The sequence below is a fragment of the Epinephelus moara genome, chromosome 24 (assembly GCF_006386435.1).
Source record: "Epinephelus moara isolate mb chromosome 24, YSFRI_EMoa_1.0, whole genome shotgun sequence".
Classification (NCBI taxonomy): Eukaryota; Metazoa; Chordata; class Actinopteri; order Perciformes; family Serranidae; genus Epinephelus; species Epinephelus moara.
This window is the reverse complement of record NC_065529.1, coordinates 26,111,067-26,130,910: the sequence shown is the minus strand read 5'-3', so window position 1 is coordinate 26,130,910 and position 19,844 is coordinate 26,111,067. Positions and strand designations below refer to the sequence as shown.

At 42.5% G+C, this 19,844-nt stretch overlaps 1 protein-coding gene across 2 annotated transcripts in view; it reads left to right on the top strand.

Annotated features, from left to right (window-relative positions):
* The window catches only part of srgap3 (SLIT-ROBO Rho GTPase activating protein 3), an 86,466-nt gene that overhangs the window by 50,355 nt on the left and 16,267 nt on the right, over window positions 1-19,844 (top strand). For both annotated transcript variants that reach the window (XM_050037643.1, XM_050037642.1), the window contains exons 5-11: window positions 4,751-4,936; window positions 8,104-8,232; window positions 13,326-13,547; window positions 13,696-13,797; window positions 14,606-14,803; window positions 15,068-15,152; window positions 18,395-18,422. In XM_050037643.1, the coding sequence (XP_049893600.1) occupies window positions 4,751-4,936; window positions 8,104-8,232; window positions 13,326-13,547; window positions 13,696-13,797; window positions 14,606-14,803; window positions 15,068-15,152; window positions 18,395-18,422 (950 nt within the window). The remainder of the gene's footprint in view (window positions 1-4,750; window positions 4,937-8,103; window positions 8,233-13,325; window positions 13,548-13,695; window positions 13,798-14,605; window positions 14,804-15,067; window positions 15,153-18,394; window positions 18,423-19,844) is intronic.

The following is a 19,844-nucleotide window of genomic DNA, read 5'->3' as shown; positions in this document are numbered from 1 at the left end:
TCTTGTTCCTACTGGAGCACAGATTGCACAAGTGGTGTGTATGACAACACCTGTATCAACATTCACAGCTGGCGTGTGTGAAAAAAGACGAGAAAGTCTGCCTCGCAAAGGGAGACAACACGAGACAACACCAACTTGGTGGGACATTTGAGTTACCAAACCGTGACGTCCGTACCGAGGTACTGACCGAACCATGATTTTTTTGGTACCGTTACACCCCTACTATTTATTGTTCTAATGGTTTGTATCCAAAAGGACTTTCCTTAGGAAAAGTACCGAAGAGTATCAAAAAGTATCGAAATTCATATTGGTATTGGTACCGAAACAAAGATTTTGGTATCGTGACAACACTATATGCTACCTTTCATTGTGTGTTGCGTTCAGTGAAGGATCTGCAGGCTTCAGTTGCGGATTAACTGTCCTCTTTATTCGTTCCACCATGAATGAAGATATAATAAATATATTCTTTTTCATTTCCATCAATAAACCAAACCACAACTTACAGTGTGACAAACAAATCACTGGCTCCACAGCAGTCAAAAACCCTTTGCCCTTCCAGGTCAAACACCTGACAGCAACAGTGACCTTCCTTATATATAGCTGAGCCATGATACCAGCACAGTGACACTTAATGTACACACAGTAAATAAGTATTTATGTCTTAGTAGTTAAAGGTATACTATGTAGAATTGTTGGTTACAACTTTTAAACATGCTTGGCAGCTAAAGTGAAGGTAAAAGCTAAGTTACTATCTTTTTAGAAAGGCCTGACCTCACCTGAGTGCTGTGGGAGAACACGCCCATAAATGTCCTCCGGAACACAGATAAGTTAAAGAAAATAAGAAAATTCAGGGCAGAGTCTGGTGCAGTGGTTAGCATTGTCGCCTCACAGCAAGAGGGTAACTGGTTGGAACCCCAGGGTAAGGGAACCCTACGGTGCGGAGTTCTCATGTTCTCCCTGCGTGAGCGTGGTTTTTTTCTGGGTACTCCGGCTTCCTCCCACAGTCCAAAGACATGCAGGTTAGGTTATTTGGTGACTCTAAATTGCCTGTTCAGGATATACCCTGCCTCTCGCCCAATGTCAGTTGGGCTCCAGCCCACTGCAACCCCTAACAGGATAAGAGGTTACGGAAAATGAATGAATGTATGAGTCTGTTAGAAAAATCTTGTATAGTATATCTTTAAATAACATATGTGTTGTTGTTTAAAAAAAAATATTCATACAGACATCATCCCTCTCGATCACCACTAGAAGTGTGTGGCGGTATATTTATTTGTAGACACTCCACCCTCTGCCTGCAGTTTTTTATTTTCTTCATATTTTTGGGTAGGGAAGCTCCTGGGCACACGTGGTGAGGTTGAGGTTGAGACTTTATAAGATGGTAGCAACCAGGTGCCAAACTGTAAGCAGCACACATCCAACAGGAAGCTGCAAAAATGGTGGACACAATGCTGAAAAAAACCCAAATATAGAGAGGCAAAACACCAATCGGACAATGCTTTAGTCGGTTTTCACTTACGCTTACAGTTCTGTTAACAAACAGTGGCTAACCCTGCAAAGTTTACCTTTAATGTACTTTTTTTTTGCCTAGTTGCTTTCATCCACTGCTACAATAAAGATGACATCATACTTTCTTGAGATTTTTTATTTCCTCATATTTTATGTCCTCTCCCACGTGTCATCCACCATATCTTAAAGATGAAGTAATGGTCCCCAGTCAAATCCCTAAACGTATGTAGAACACAAGTATCTGCATCTCGCCTTCATTATAAAAACCTCTCATTCTCTCACTGCTGGGTTTCTTTCACTAGCTCAGAGACTGCAGGAGTTAAATAGCCCTGGGCTGTCGTCAGATGACTCAACTATATACACACCTCCTGTAGACACAGCTGAAGCTCAGTCTTCCTGCAAATTAGTTTGTGTCTTTAGCTGCAGGTCCTGCAGTCAGATGGTTCAAAGTTGGCTGGAAATGCAGTGCGTTTTCACAGGAATCTGAAAGAAACGGTTTGACAGCCTGGGGAGGAATAGAGCGTTAGCCTAGTTTCTCTCTTCCTGGAGTAGCAGCAGCATCGATGTCGAGCTTTGTCACTCCGAGAATACACTCGTGGCTTTTATTCCATGTATTTATTTTACTTTCAGGTGTTTGCCTCGCAGCTTTTTGTCACTCTGTTGTTCTTGTTTTTCCAAGAGTTCCTACACTGCCTGGAGAGGAGTAGTATTTATTCACACAGCACACAGAGGGGAATAAATAGATCCCTTTCAAGTGGCAGCACTGGTAAATATTACTGTCACAGGGTTGGAGGTCAGTGGAATATCATGGTTGCGAGTGACCCAATGGCAAACATGTGATTTTGATGAGTAGCTCTCCCAAAGATTAAAGAACCCCTGCTGCTTAAGTCCAGCACCAAGTGAGCATTACTTGCTTGATCACAGGAAACACATAAATTACTGTTTATGTTGACTGGGTAACTTCCTGAGGTGTTCGTAGAAAATGCTGAAGACGTTTGAAGATGCAGCTCACATCTGGACGTTCCTTTACGAGGCTGAGGAGTGGGCTTCCAGGAGGAGAGACTCTCTCAATGAGCATCTGGGGCGAGTTTAAGACACAGGATGCTTCTGTCTTGTCTAACGAGGGTTTTCTGTCACTACAGTCTTGTCATCACCATGTTTGACTGGGGCGTGGGGTGTCTGAGTGTCAAAAGTTTGAACGTCTAAGTAGAGATCAAAGAGAAGAGGTAACTGCAGAGAGCACAGAGAACAATGCCATCACTCTGCTGCACAAAAGAGCTGAATATGAACAAAGTCTGGGGTGATGAGGAGTTACTGTAGAAAATGTAAAGGCTGGGAAAGTGACAGTGAAGAGGTTGTGAGGGGGTGAGTTGAGGATTTGACAGCCAAGGCGAAACCACACACAACCTCGGGCCCCTGGATTCGCTTAAAATATTCCACATGCAGTGACATCTGTGTTACCGCTGCATTGACGCCCAAATTGATCCACCAGGCCACCATGAAACAGCTCAGATCAAACCAGATTTTGGAGGGAAATGACACAGAGGACCTTGAAAAATGTGATATTTTCTTTTAATCTTTTTATTGTTGGTTGCATATTGGAGGGAATGTGGCAATATCAAGACCACAGCAGTGCTATTGTAAGTCAGTGTTCAGGTGTGGGTGGTTGTGAATGGGTAAATAAGCACAAAAGCACAAACATGTCTTTGTGGTGTGCTTTTTCAGTTGTTGGCCCACAGTGAAGGTTGTTAAACTATCTTTATCACTTCTCAAGTTGATCCACCTTGAAGTTTCTATTAGTGGTGCCAATGTCAGTTGTCAAACTGAATTAGGGATTGTTTATATGTCCTTTTACAACTCACAGCAATGGGCTCCACTACATATGTAAGGCTGGCTGACCAAAAATACCAATGAAGCCTTTTAGCTGTAGGTGTCAGACAGGAACTCTTGCATCACTGCAGAAAGTATGAGTCTTTTCACTATTTATTATTTTATATGGACTGGAGCTGATCATTTTCTCGATTAATTGTTCAGTTTATAATCTGTAAAAAAAACTAAAAAAAACAACTGCCTTTCACAATTTCTCAGTGCTTACAGCGATGTCTTCAATTTGCTTCTTCAATCTGAACAACTGTCCAAACCCAAATATATTTAATGTACTGCCATATATGACAAAGATAAGCAGCAAATCCTCACATTTGAGGAGCAGAAACTGGAGAATGTTCGGCATTTTTGCTTTGAAATGAGCAGTCAATCATCAAAATAGTTGCTGTTGACTGACTTAACAATGATCCACCTTATTGTTGCAGCCCTAATTTTATAAAGCATTCATATAAACCCTTCTTATCTGTTTCAATAGCCCCTTTTACACTGCCAGATTTCCTGCGAATGTTGGGCCGTTTTGCCGGCAAACTGCGAGCGTTTAGACACACAGAGCCGGATTGGCGAGTTGATCCGAGGTGCCCAATTGTCATATTGGTGGAACCCTTTTAGTTTAAACAAACCGAGGCGGCCTTCCGCAACGGGAGGGGCTGTTGATGACTTGTGGGAGAAGCTGTTGATGACGCCGCACGTGCAAGCCACTGGCGGTGGATGAACAGGAAACAGCTGATAGCAGGAATTAGCAAGCAGCTAGTATCAAGAGGGAAAAGCAAACCTGACAGACACTGTAAAGATGAGCAACTGAGGAGACAAGGAATTGCACGCCCTCCTTGTCCTTGCAAACGAAGAGGCCATTAACCGTCAGATGACGGGGACGGTGAAGGACGGGCCGACTTATGAGAGAATCGCCGAAGGACTGACCCACTTCACTGGTTACGTAACACACGCTGAGCGACAAGTTTTGTTACTTGCTCACGCCACCCATTCCCCCGAAAAAGGCGCATTCTGTATAAACAAAAGTAGGTAGGCAGCATTTTGCCGCACTCCCCGATTTTGTTTTTATACTGCCAATCCTGGAAAAAAAAAGACTGATTGGGCTTTCCTGCAAATTTGCACAATTCCTGTTTAAAAAGGGCTAATGTGACACACCAAGCAACTGTTGCCCTTGTATTTTCTCAGTCTGAGGGCTACTGAATGTAGTGTTGTTAAAACCAGGGTAACCCCTGATACGTCACTTTTTATAATATCATTAGCATCTTAAAACCTTGTCAGTTCAGCCTATCATTAAAATACTGTAAAATGTTACGATAAGCCACTTCAATCAACAATGTGTTGAAACCCTGTCATGCTCCTCCTGCAGGTGATGAAAACATACCACATGTACCACACTGAAAGCATCAGCGCAGAGAGCAAGCTGAAGGATGCAGAGAAGCAGGAGGAGAAGCAGTTCAGCAAGTCCGGAGATCTTAACGTGAACCTCCTGCGCCACGAGGACCGCCAGCCGAGACGCAGCTTCGTCAGGAAGATTGAGAAGATGAAAGAGAAGGTGAGTATGAGGGATGGATAGTGTTGTGTTTGTTTACGAGTATATAAAGTGTCATTCATCTTCATGCATGGAGGCTTCTTGCTAATATATTTTTGTAATAACAATACTTTAAATTTCTTTGTGCATTGTGAAAGGGGTCGTTCATAGTGAGGAGTAAACCTGCAGTTCCTCTGAACTCTACTGAGCTTTGTCGCTCCTTTTAGCCCATTTTTTGGGGAGTTTCAGGTCCACTTTCACCGCTCTCATAACCTCATTATTTGTCACAGCAAGCAGCCATATTGATAAACCCACTGTACACTACCCCCAGCAACAACAGCAGACAAAGTTAGCGACTAGCTAGTGCACACAGTGGTACTTTTAGCAGCCAGAATCAGATACTTCCCTCAGGAGTTCGTAAAGAACAAGACAAAAGGAGAGTGAATATTGGATTTATAGTCTCCAGGGGGCCAGAGATTTGACTCCCAATGAATGATAATGTTTGCCGGATGTTTAAAGTTCACCATATCTACTGAAAAGATGACAATATGTAAGTAATGTTCACAGTTACTGCAGGTTAAGCAGATTCTTTTCAAAGCTGAATAAGGAGGTTTGAGTCTAGCTCTGTAACTGGAGAGGCAGCTCGATTTGTTGGGTTCACTTAAAGATAGAGTGAGGGAGGGGTAGACCAGCAGCACACAGTAATATAATGCCAGAAGGTCTCAGGAGAGGACTGTAGGTCTGCAGCCAGATCCGCACTGAGCAACAGCAGTACTCCCAGCCAACAACCTGACTCTCTTTCCATCTTATGCAGATTTCTACTTTGTGTAAATTCTTCCCTGCCAGCAGTGTAGGGCCGGGGGTCTCTGGAGCACCATGTACTTTAGATGCACCCATGCATTTTTTATTCTGGATCTTCTACTGGAATTTTCTTGATGCAAATGAAACTCCCATTATCTCTCAGGTGCAGGAAATCAAAAGGCTGTCAGGACGACAGCGTGTCTCCCTCCTCGGGCTGGTATCCTCTGAGATGCAGCTTGGCTTGGGAACTGAACACTATTTATAACGGAGCGTGGCAGCGAATGTTTTTCCCTGCTTCTTGTTTCTGAGCTTTTGTCTCATTACTCTGCCTGCAAACAGGTTGGAGGAGGAAGAGGAAGAAATAAAAGTTAATCTCTTTTGCTTGAACCCACTGCTGAAATTTGCATCATAATGGCTTTGTGAAAGTGGAAATAACACGTCCGTGTATGGTGAAATGTACAAACAAACTATTCAAATAATGAGCGAAATAACGCTTTAGAATTATGATGCTTTTGTTGTGTGTCAAACGGCAGTAATGCATTTCTGAGTCGTGTCTGAATCATTGGGTTGCTAAAATGAAAATGCTTTGTCAATACTGTTAAGCGCCAGTTTGTAAAATCAGTGTGTTGGGTTTTTGTGTCACTTGCTTTAAACTATTGTTCTTTTTTTTATATTCTTTAGCAGTAAGTGGATTTGCATGCATTTGTCTGTATTCACACTGGAGATACAGGCCCACAGATAACTTACAATGTTAGCTAAAATACAGTAATTCTTTACAGAGGAAGTGCTGCCTATTTATGCTACACTACAAACAACAGTTGCAGGACAAGGCACTAAACATCTATTCTGCGCTCAGCTCTGCATATTGGGCTTTTTTTCTGAGCGCTGAGAGTTTATAAATGTTTAATTTCGGGTTAAACCCAGCCTTCATCACTGTCACTTTTTATATAGCCATCTAATCCCAGTGGAGGAGTGGCAGGACAAATATTGTACCACAAATACCAACTGTCACATGCTATATGTACAAGTGCTGAGTGACAACAACAGTGGAGGTGAAATATGTCAATATACTAGTTATACATTGTTTCCTCTCATGAGCCCACATAGAGCGGCAGGTCCGTCCTTTCTCCCTACATGCTTCAACCTTCCGTTAATCCAGTGCAAATCTACCTTGTGCTGTTTTACTTCCACGGATATTCTGTATCATAGCAACCAGAGGCAACCAAAGCATCTCAGCTGCAAAAACACTGTTAGCGCTCCCAGCTGGGCGTTTCGTGAGAAGCGCCTATCATTTTCAACCAGGAGAAAACACTTTAGAGGACATGGGGACCAAGGTTTCTAATGTGCAGTTTGTATCAATACTTTTAGAACTGGGAACAGAACTCCCTCTGCACAGCCAGGTTCAAGGATCAGGTGCTGGTCGGTCATGTGACCCATGTATATTTAGCACACCTGTGAGTGCTCATGTGATTCTGTTGAGCGACCCTAAGGAGGCCACACGATGTTCGCTTTTACAGTTCATTGTGCAGTGGTTCATGTTGATGATTTTAACTTTTTTTAAACTGTATTTTAAAGGAATAGTTTGAAAATTTGGGAAATTTGCTATTTTGCTTTTTTGCTTAGAGTTAGATGAGAAAATAGACACCACTTTCATGTATGTACATTAAATATCTAGCTGAGGTCAGCAGCTGGTTAGCATAGTTTAGCATAAAGACTGGAAACGAGGAAACAATTAGCCTGGCTCTGTCCAGAGGTAATACAATCTGTCTAGTTGTTGTTTTTACACAAATTATACAAACGAGACACAATGTGTTAATTCATGAACTTAGGGGTGCTGGTTGTTGGATTGTGTTACAGTTGAACAGAGCCAGGCTAGCTGTTTACCCTGTTTCCAGTCTCTATGTTAAGCTAAGCTGAGCTAAGCTAAGCTAACTGGCTACATGCCCAAGCTTCATATTTTCTGTGCAGACTCGATCTTCTCATCTAACTTTGTGCAAGAAAGTGAATAAAATGTCAAAGTGTTCCTTTAATGCTACATTTCACCAGGCCAGTGAAACCTTTTTTAACACGTTTCAAAATTACACAACTTGCTAAAGTCAGAGCTTCTGTAAGTGCTTCTGTGTGAGCGTCGTCCACACTCTGGGGCCTCTGGTACTTAAGTGTTTAGAGACAGAATAATTAATACAAGCCTGGCTGTGGCACTTAACACGTTACTATCTAGAGGCAGCTTCTCTACAGCCTGTTTGCCCAAACTTTTCCCCGCCATCTCTACCTGCCTGACGGTCCCAGAGCCACAGCTGCCTGAGCAAACACTCAAACCCTCCCTACTGCTTGATTTGCCTGCACTGATGGTTTTTCTCTTCATCTGCTGTCTCCTCTCTTCTCCCCAGAGGCAAGCCAAGTACTCCGAGAATAAGCTGAAATGCACAAAAGCCCGGAACGACTATTTGTTGAACCTGGCGGCAACAAATGCAGTTGTGGCAAAATATTACATCCATGACGTCTCTGATATGATTGATGTAAGTATGCGCGAGGCACATGTGTTTGTTTACATCTCTCAGCTGGGATTTCTGATGTTGATTTAACTCTGCAGTACTGTCGCTTTTCTCACCATCTGTTCCCGAGTCTCATTCACCCTCAGCCTGTTAGCTGTTTGTTTTCAAGCTGCTCTGTCGGCCCCAATGACTGTATTTGCCATCATTTTTTTTTCATTATTAATTTCTGCACAACAAACTTAACACTGATGTGCTAATGACTGACTGCTGTTGACATGAGTATTAGTCGGCAGTCTGCAATATCACGCAGCTACAGGAGGATATTTTTGATGGATTATTTTAAGGGAGCTTTGCTGGGACAAACACAGCATGTCCTTGTGTATTATCTGTCTCTAACTGTCACCATGTAAAAAACATTACCCAAGATACGCACTCTGTCTCTTTCTATTGTCTATTGTCTCTTTGTGATCTCTCTCTTTATGAATCAGAGCAGAGGAAGCAGCCTTTGTAACTCTGACTATAATATTCCCTTCATAATTACCCAAAGTAATATCCTGATTTTGATTGTCTAGAAAATCCTACATCCAACACTTGAATATGAAGCACTTGTATTCAAATTATGAACCAGTAGCACTGCTGGGAAGTCTGATTGGCTCTGTTTAAAAGGATGACTTTGTTTAGCGAACCGCTAATGGTTGGAAGTTGATCAAAGTCAGCTGGTGAGCAGAGGCTCTGTTTATGCAGGCATGAATGCGATCAGTGTGGTTGGCACCAGGCTCCCAGCCCCAGGTGACCTGCTACCAGTCACTGTGCAGATGAACACTGAGATGAGGAAACCTTTATTGACCATTTCAGGCAAAAACATTCAACACAGTCTGTATCTGTTTCTTTTAGATATGCACACATACAGTTCACTCTTCAGGGAGGCGAAACTTTGCTTTCTAATCTGTCATTAGCCATTTCGTAGTCTGTTTTTCTGTCCACTTCCACTGTTAAACGATGCACACACAAAGCCGGCACAAAGTGGCACCCACTACTGACTGTTTTTTTCCCTTCCAGTAAAGTTTGTTCCTTATTTTCATTGAAGGTTTGAGTTTCAGTCTGTGTTATTTAGATTAGGTAGTTGTGCTAGCTTGTTAGGTCTTTCCAAAATTATATTTAGCATGTCTTTTTTCTTGTAGCCAGTCATTTTGTTGATGAGCACAAACCAAGGTTGACTCATTCCCCTTGAAGTCATACTTTGTTATGAAGGCCTGTGTTGCAGAGTTTTGGTAAAAAATGGCAGTGAGTGTGGGCTTTGTGGCTGTCAGTACAAAACAAAAAACTTAAATATTATAGATGAAGATTTCTTACACAAAGGTAAACCTGTCAGCCCTTCAATATGTCTGTGTTTCCCTCTTCTCTCTATGCTAATGACCTGGTTGTCACATTTTTGCTGGAGGCCAGACCACCATACGGCACCACATTAGTCACAGTGATAGATGCACATTTTCCAGGTCAGACATGATAAGATGTAATTTCAGTGAGACTTCCATAATATACCGAGCATTACATTATTTTAAACTAGAAGGGCACTCGGAGAGTGCAGATCTCTGCCAAGGCCAAATTCCCTGTCTTGCTATGTGGGTTGGTAGCTGGACATACTGAGACCCTGATTCATGGCTATCCCTGCCTCTTTGCTGGGCAGCTTTGGTGGATCCAGTGTCTCCAAATGGAAAGGTCCGTGTCGTCCCAAATCCTGCTGAGCTGCAGGGAATGGGATTGTGAGCTTGACTGGTTTGGCTGCCACAAGCGGGGCAGCAGAGGAAAAAAGGGTCCAATTGTCACGTCAGAGTAACTGCTCACCACACATCAAACCAGATGCACACGCAGCAAGAAGGCAGCTTTGTCAGTCAGCATCAGTGACTTTAAACACTCAAAGTGTAATTCAGAGCAACGTTTTGAGTTTATTCTACGCTGCCTAGAACTGATGAACGCTGTGAGAAAACAGTAAGACAAGGCTGGTTTTGCATACAATATATCTATCTAGCATAATAAACATAATGCATGCAAAACCACCACTCTAAATAAAAGTGGTGCTGAAAGTACTCAAGCGCAGTTCTTTGGCTCATAATTAAAGGGGAACCTGTTTACTGTAGGTGCTATATAGCACCCCCGTTTTGTAAAGGTACTTTACAGTGCCTTTGTCAAATAGTGGAACCATTAGTTTGCCATACAGCACTATACTGTTTTTACATTTTTGAACCTGGGGACCCTTGAATGAGGCCAGATAATACAGATACAAGTCATTGTGCTTCTAAATGAATGTTTTATTCAAAATATGAACCATTATTAATCAATTCTGATGAAATGTTGGCTTAAAAAATAAAGAATCCTGTACTAAATGCTCACTGAAAAACACAGTATGTTACTGTTACTGTGCACACTGGGGTAAAAGATTGAGAGCCACTGCTTCAACATGTCATCACTGTTTGTGGACTGTGTAGTTTAGTTTAGTTTAGTTTAGTTTAGTTTAGTTTGGTTTGGTTTGGTTTGGTTTGGTTTGGTTTGGTTTGGTTTGGTTTACTGGGGCAAAAAAAGACCTCTAACAGAATCATAAAGGGGCTTAAAAAGTTCTTTATATGGCAGTGGTGCTATACACCCACACCAAAGAACCACTGAGGAACCACATTTTCCTGCCTGCAGCGTTTACATGCAGCTAACAGCAACTGTCCCTTGCCGACAGTCAAGTATAGTGGTGGCAGCATCATGGTTTGGGGCTGCATGAGTTCTGCCGGCTCTGTGGAGCTCGGTTCATTTAGGGAAACATGAATTCCAAGCAGAGCATGATTGCCCCTCTTCAGAAACTGAGCTGCAATGCAGTTTTCCAACATGATAATGACCCAAAACACACACCTAGAAGATGACAACTGCCTTGCTGAGGAAGCTGAAGGTGAAGGTGATGGACTGGCCAAGTATGTATCCAGCCCTAAACTCACCTGTGCACCTGTGGGGCATCCTCAAGCTGAAGGTGGGGTAGCGCAAGGTGTCTTCACATCCATCTGCTCCGTGATGTCATCATGGAGGAGTGGGAGAGGATTCCTGAAGCAACCTGTGAGCTCTGGTGAATTCCATGCCCAAAAGGGTTAAGGCAGTGCTAGATAATAATGGTTGGCACACAAAATATTGACACTTTAGGCACAATTTGGACATGTTCACTGTGGGGTGTACTCACTTATGTTGCCAGCTGTTTAGATGTTGATGGCTGTGTTTTGAGTAATTTTCAGAGGAAGGTAAATCTATACTATTATACAAGCTGTACACTGACTACTTTAAGTTACATCAAAGTGTCATTTCTATAGCGTTGTCCCATGACAAGATATAATGAAATATTTGCAAAAATGGGAGGGGTGTACTCACTTATGTGAGATACTGTAAATGCAGCCTATGTAACCATGAACATGTTTAGAATAAAATGACTGGCATATGGAATAAATGGAAAATATTTGCAAATATTAATATGCAGTATATATGCACCCACAATATGTTTACATGAATTTAATTTTGTAATGTACTGTCATGTCCTTTTTGTGGAGAAAATTGACCAAGTGTCCACTGCAAGAGACATGTTATTAAAAAATGTAAAAATAACATTTTTTAAGAAACAGATCTTTGTGATTTGTCTCTTACGTCCAATTTACATAAATTACGGTGAAAAAAATCTAATATTAAAATCTTTTTTTCTGCGGGTCTCAGGAGGATATGCATCTTCAGTATGTTTGCACAGCTCTAACGAGAAAGATGAGAGTATAAAAAACAAAGTGGTCAACAGTATTTGGATTAAAGAGCGTGTCTAATCTTCCCTCCCCGATCATCTGCTTCCTTCAGGCTGCTGCCGCCGCTGCCGCTGCAGATATGAATGTGTTCTCAGTTTGCTTGTTTAAAAAGGAGCTAATTTGCTCCCTTTAGTCTTGTGTGTATTGAACCACTTTGACTGAGTTGTGCAATGAGGCTTGTGCGCCCAAGTAGAAAGACAACTTCCTCGGTGTTAAAGAGTGTTAAAGAGCGTTTACTTAGTGATTCACAGAGCTGTCAGCTGCCTCAAGCTCCCTCTAAACCTCCTCACTACCATCCTCTGCTTAATTAGGTTACTTCATCCAGTTCTGTATGATAAGGCTCTGTAATTATCCCCGGTGTCCTACTGTGCTAGCTCCTTGTAATTCTGTGAACTCTACTTCTATTTTTGAAAGGTAACCCGTGGCGGGATGTAATTTGGGATTTAGTCCATTAAATAGGTCTGAACATGATGGAAGCTGCTCAAACTAACTGACTTTATACTTAAAATGTGCACATTTCCTCCACTTTTCCTGATGAATTTATTTTGATATGTCAAATTAAAGAGCAGTTAAAAATCTTTTGCTAGCTTCTAGTGCCATAAGTTCCCACGTTGCTGCAGTGATGTAGAAGTTTACATCAGGTTGTGGTCAGTACACCACGATGTCACTGTTGGGTGTGTTTACAGGCACAACGGAGCACACTTACGGTGCACTCCATTTGCACTTGGTCAGGATCTCCAAGTTCCCAGTCAGAAATGTTGGCTTAAATGCCCCCTGAAGTCGGATTTCCAACCCAGAAAATCGGAGGAACCTCACCAACCCCAACCTCAAAATCCAATATGGCTGCTGTGTGCATTAACAGTAGTGAAAACTGCAGTAATTAACAGTTTATTAGCATTGGTGTCCAACTGCTCTCCATGGAAATGTTGGTCTGGTTTTTGTATGCACAAAATACAGTGTAATGCGTCATTATCAACTGGTATTGCAAACAATGGCTACCCTGGCCAGAACTGTTATTGTTAACAACATCTTGGTTTTCTGACTTGTGCTGGAATATGATCAACTCGGGTGTCACGACATTCCCAGCTCTGACCTCAGACCTCTGACCTTCAGGGTAAATGGAACGCAGCATCAGGTCCAAAACAGACGTGAAACTTTTAACCAGAAAGGGCAGTAAAATGTTGTTTCTCAACGTGGTGTTATATTATTCTTAATTATTTCAGATTTGATTTTGCAGTTTCATCTATTGACACGTTTACAGAATGTTTAGCTTGTTATTTACCTGATATTTTATCTCTGCAGTGCTGTGACCTGGGCTACCATGCTAGCTTGGCACGCACCCTCAGGACCTACTTATCTGCCGAATACAACCTGGAGACATCACGCCACGAGGGACTGGATATCATAGAGAACGCGGTGGACAACCTGGATTCCCGCAGTGACAAGCACAAGATCATGGATATGCATAACCAGGTGTTCTGCCCTCCAATGCGCTTTGAGTACCTGCCACACATGGGAGATGAGGTGAGATGCTTTGAACGCTGCAGATTTGAAACTTAGCACTGATATCTCTCACTGACTAAAGTTTGTTTTTTACTACAAAGTGCAATTTAAGCTGAAGATGGATCTATTTTGTCTTCTGTAACCCATGTGTCCTCGTCCGCCTCCTCAGGTGTGCCAGGTGAGCGCCCAGCAGCCCGTCCAGACTGAACTCCTGATGCGCTACCACCAACTGCAGTCTCGCTTAGCTACGCTAAAGATTGAAAACGAGGAGGTGAGGATTTATGATGGTCCTGTGTCTGTCCAGCACCCCCCCTCCACCACCACCACCACCTTCAGCCCCAACCCCCCAAAAAACAAAAAGCCCTGTTTCATTACCCCAGAGCCAAGTAGGAGGGCCACATCACCATCTGTTCTCATTGCAATTACTCTCCAATGACCCCTCACTCAGTGGGAGGTGAGAATATATTAGGATTGTCACAGCGCCAATGTTATGTTTTCTATGAAGTTCTTTATGACATAGTATATTTTGTGATGAACAGAGGACTTTCTCATTACGAGCCGCCGACACAAAGGTGCAAATGGAGGTGATAATAAGCAGAGCCTGTTAGACTCTCCTGTGCCAATGGCTCTGCCTCTTTCCTGTCTCCCCGTGTCTTGTGCTCTGGAGGATAATGGACGAGCCCTGCCATTACTGGAAATGAGCTTTATCAATCTCAGCCCTAAACAAAAAGCCTCCTTCGGTAATTTCACATACAATTTGTATCTCTGCCAGGCACTCTTCAATTTCATGTCTGAGACTGATGTATGCCTGAAGTGCAGTTGCTCTGGACTGATACTGGGATGCTGCTTGATGTCACTTCAGTGTAATTCCAGGTCGTTTATTGTTCAGGGGTGAATTTGTCTTTGATATAAATATGCTAGTGCTGTAAATCACTCACTCTTGCCCTTGAAATTGTCACCAGTTACTTTGGTTCCATCAAGACTTGGAAAAAAAATAGCCACGAAAAGGAAAAGACTTAGTAAGATCTGACACTTCATTTGTCATCTTCTCTCCTTTCTGTTTTCCCCCATCTGCGCAGGTGAGAAAGACCTTGGATGCCACCATGCAAACGCTGCAGGACATGCTGACGGTAGAGGACTTTGACGTGTCGGATGCCTTCCAACACAGCCGCTCCACTGAATCCATTAAGTCTGTGGCCTCCGAGTCCTACATGAGCAAGCTGAATGTAGCCAAGAGGAGGTCGAACCAACAGGAGACTGAAATGTTTTACTTCTCGGTGAGTTCACGTCATCATTTTGATCTGTCTGTCCTTCCAAACTGTTAATTGCTGCCAGCCTGCTGCAACCTCCACTGTTGTGCTGCCTTCTAAATCAAGACATCAGTCATCATTTCCACATGCTCTGAAAATAGAAATTAAATTAAAACTAGAACAGATTGAATTTATGCTGATTTGAGCGACGCTGAATTGTTTGACTGGGCTCGTGTTACACCGGATTAGTGCTGCTGCTCGCTCATTGTTGCCTTTCATCTCTCTGTGTAGAAATTCAAGGAGTACCTGAATGGCAGTAACCTCATCATTAAGCTGCAGGCCAAGCATGACTTGCTGAAGCAGACACTAGGCGAAGGTAAGGAGTCTTTTTCTCTTCGTCTGTCTTCATCTATGACCGGCAAAATGCTGCCACAGCTCTGTAAAATGTTATAATGGTGCAGGTGTTATCTAATAAGCAGCAGGGAATGAGGTACAGGAGGCTACAAAGACGACAATATTTTAGGGAAGCAGGAAGGAAAGAGGAAATTGGTGCTGATATTCAAATGCAGAACTATCACACCAAAAGCAGACCACATCTACTTTGAGGTATCCATTCCCCTGAACTGGCTCACAGGTTGTAGACTGTGGGTATAAGCCTGTCATTGGTCACCAATTTTGTTTTCAAAATACCTGTTGCTACGTAAGACTAGTCTCACATAGCCAGACCTATATCCAGACTTCATTTTAGAGCTGTGTGTGAAACAACAACCACTGGGCCAGCAAACTACATGGTAAATGGGCTGCACTTGTATAGTGCTTTTCTGGTCTTCCAACCACTCAAAGTGCTTTTACACCACGTCACATTCACACATTCACACACTGGTGGCTGAGGCTACCATACAAGGTGCCACCTGCTACTCAGTAACCATTCACACACACTCACACACTGATGGAACAGCCATCAGGAGCGATTTGGGGTTTAGTATCTTGCCCAATGGTACTTTGACATGCAGGCTGGAGGAGCCAGTGATCGAACTGACGATCTTCCGATTAGTGGACGAGCCACAGCTGCCCACAAACCTAAAACTAAAAGGTCTTTTAATGTTTTGGCGTTTTCTTTTGCAGGGATGTTCCATCAGAACAAGTTCCTCCTGACACTATTTTTCAGGGGCACAGTTGCTGCATCCTGGGCTTAGCGCCGCCCAAGATGAAATACAAACAACTGGGAGCACTTTTTCCCACTCAAGCTCCTTTCCCACTGGATTAAAAATCCACTAACATCTGGCTTTTATATGTAATGGGAAAGGTAACAATTTGCATTCACTCCCAGGACAGATGACTCTGCAGTAGGCACGGGTATTTATTGACTCCAGCCCTGATTGGCTTTGATAGGCAGTGTTGGAAATACAACACTGCCTATCTGGATTACTGGATGCTGTAATTTTACCCCTACCAGCACAATGAAATGACACACTGCCACAAAATGCTGCCTGTCTCAATATAAGCAACGCTCTAATATCATTCAAAATTAGTTGGCGCTGAGTCTGAAGAGAGACTAAAGTAAAAGAAGTAAGAGATACAAAAAAGAAGTAACCACTGTAACATATTCACTGGCCTACATGCTGCTTTCTACAGTTACTAACCTGTTTTCCAGCCCGGTGGTGACACATAAGGAAAACAAAAACAGAGGGGCGTAGGCCTACTTATCTACTGCAGAGCCCTGTAAGTGGCCCTTGTCTACGGCCAGTGGGAAAGCAGTCTATCGCCTATTTTTAACAGGTTTTCTAACATTTAAAAAACCTGCATACACGTGCTAATTTTGGTGGGATAGGGGTGGAATTATGATGGGTTCCTCCAGCACTGACACACAGCGGGATGGGACTAGCTATGTGAGACTACCATTCACCTTTCCACTTAATTCCAATGGTTTAAATTATTATCCGGTTGCTCTCTACATGGTGAAGCCGCAGGGCTGTAAGGGAAAGGCTTTCCTTGGCCCCTAGCTTCCATCAGCCCCTCCCTTCCCCAGGGGTCCCCTTGTCACCTCAGCCGTGAACAGTTTACGCCCAATCAATCAGCAGGACCAGACCCAACCCCGTTTCCGCAGCTGCTCCTGCATTAGGGGTTCACCTTATAGAGAAGGGCATCAGGCACAGACAGCTGTGGCCTTGCAACACACATGAATATTTCCACATTAAACACCTTGGATTCATTCATTCATTCAAGTCTTCACTTAATAATTGATTTTGTGCTGTCGAGCTTTCAAGAAGTCGATGTGATTCCCTCTGTGGGAAACAATGAGCTGCATGCTTTTGCACTCATAAACACACACATTATAGTTCATATCAATCTCTGGACAGATCGGTTTGTATGTCCACAGTGGAGCAGCTGAGAGGGTGTATGCACACGGCATATGGCGTCTCCAGGTACCACCCGTGTTTAATTATTCAGGTGATCAATCAGAGTTGCGTCGTGCTCATTAGCTCATTGCTTCACGCCCAAAATGGCATGTTTGTGTATGCGTGTGGGTGTTTGTGAGCATGACAGAGGGAACAAGATGAGACTGGTGAGTGCCACATGGCGTTTACATCTTGCTGCATGTATTAATAAAAGCATAATGTCGAGCACTGGCACCAGACAAGATGGTGCTAGGATATCTGCCAGCCCTTGTTTCCCAGATAAGGAGTCACCATTTTCCTTATTCAGTCAGTTTGATTTGTACTTGTCTCCTTTTATGTTTATATAATAGATATCTCTCTGCCACTGAGGGACTCTGGCAGTTTGTGTGATGAAATTAGTGGAAAATCAACCAAGAGTTTTTGCTTGAGAAGCTCTGTGTAATTTTGAGGTTGGTTGGTCAGAGGTGGACAGAGGCTATCACTCAGAGCAATGACGTCTGGGAAATGTGCTGTTGTTTATCCACATGAATGCTCCAGAGATCTTGTCCCATCTGCCAGAATGATGTGCTGAGAAATGGGTTAGCCTTTGCTCTCTCTGCCCATTGTTAGATGGAGTAAAGAAATAATGTTGGAATGCTTTGGTGCCATTGTTTCCCTTTTTTGTACATTGACTGCCTTCCAGTTGATAACCCAGTCAGACAAAGACACACTCTTGTGCTCAGTTCATAAAGAAAAGCTGGGGCGTCTTTGAATTAACCGACCGAAAGATGTGTGTTATCAGAAACATAAATGTTGATGTATTCTTAAATGATTCAAAACCAGTATGAGCTTAATCATGACTTTCTAGACTGTGGTTTCTTTATGCATATGCTATATAACATGTGCATGTGCTGTTGGAAACCAATAACAAAAGGCTCAGTGAACCAGCACAGACATCCCCAACATATACACACTGCAGCAGCCCCCCCCCCCCCCTTTTCTTTGCTTTGCAAGGAGGCCTATAACCCCACAGGGTCCTCCGGGTCCCCTGTGGTTTCAGCGACGACTGCTCAATAGCTTTGTCCAATGAATGGTGTTAGCACTGCGCCATTCATCTCTCCCTCTCAATAGTCGTGTTGTGTCTCATCAAAGCCTTCAGTGATGGTGGACACTGGAGTCTGTATAATATGTACCACAACGATATAACATGTGCCTCTTGTGTTGTGTTGTGTTTCCACAGGGGAAAGGGCCGAGTGTGGAACTACAAGGTATGACGTCCTTTGCCTTTCAGCCATGACACATCTGTTTAAAGCATGTTGGGTTTTTTCCCTTTATTTCATTAGACTATTTAAGAGAAAGGAAGACAAAAGCCAGTTGAACACCCAAACAGAAAAATATATATTTAAGAAATTATATACATTAGAAAAATAGAATTGTTGTTGTACGTTGATTAGATTTGAGTACACCGCATGGCAACATTGCAGTGAATAATTGTCAAGCAGTGTCCAAACAATGGCCATGCTCAGTGTGATATTAGGACATAATATTAATATTAAATGTATAAAAATTGGCAGGAAGTGGCCATGGTTTTGCATTTTCTATTGTCCTTTCCAAAAATGACACGCCCTCTTGCACATACAACATATTCCTATTGTTTCTTTAAGTCAAGTCAAGTCAAGTCAGTTTATTTATATAGCACATTTAAAAACAACAGAAGTTGACCAAAGTGCTTCANAATTTAGGGGGTCGGTATATAAGTGCACACAGTACTGGAATAGACTGTTCAATCTTAATAAAGGATTGTCATAAATGTTAACTTTTAGCTGTACCGCGGTTAACATATGCATGATTTTCTTAACACATTTTTGCATTTTGATATAATAGAATAGAAAACGTGATAATAAGTTCCAAACGATGACTGTATATAAAGATGGACGATGCGTCTCCACTTCCTTTCCCTGTACAAAAATGAAGCCAAAATATCCTGGTTACTGGCACTGTTATATGGAGCCAGAGTCTGTGCAGTAGCTATTGGGAAGTGGGGCTGGGGTATGGAGCTCCTACTCATACACCTGTCCGACCTAATCGCAAGCTCACTGATCGTCACATGCAGCTGTTAATCATGACATCACACCCCCTTTTGTAGCATCATATAACTAATTTAAAAAAACATTTTGAGAAAAGAACACTTGAGCATGTATTACTGTGATAAAAACAACCTAAAATTACAGAAACCATCTTTGAAAAATGTTTTTTGATGTGTATTTTGATATTTTAGTTTGGCCCCTGTCCGATTCGTCAACATGGAGAGGGTGGGGTTTATGACCTGTACTGCAGCCAGCCACCAGGGGGCAATACAGATATTTTGGCTTCACTTTTGAGGAGCTGTCATGTCATTCATCTTTATATGCTGTTTACGGTTCCACAGTGTATCAGTACATGATATGTTTGGATTGCTTGTTGTCAACTGGCAGGTGATTTATTGGCCTTGTTAATAATGTTTATTAATCTGTGCTGGTTTCTTTTTAGTAAGTCAAAAAGTGTTTTACTGAAGATCCACACTTAGAGTTTTGTACAGCCCACCAGTAGTAATTAAAAGCCTGACTTTTATCATGCATCACTGATAAAAGACCTTTGATGAAACATCTCATTTCGAGTTTTCTTTTTCCATTACTTCACTTAAACAGAGG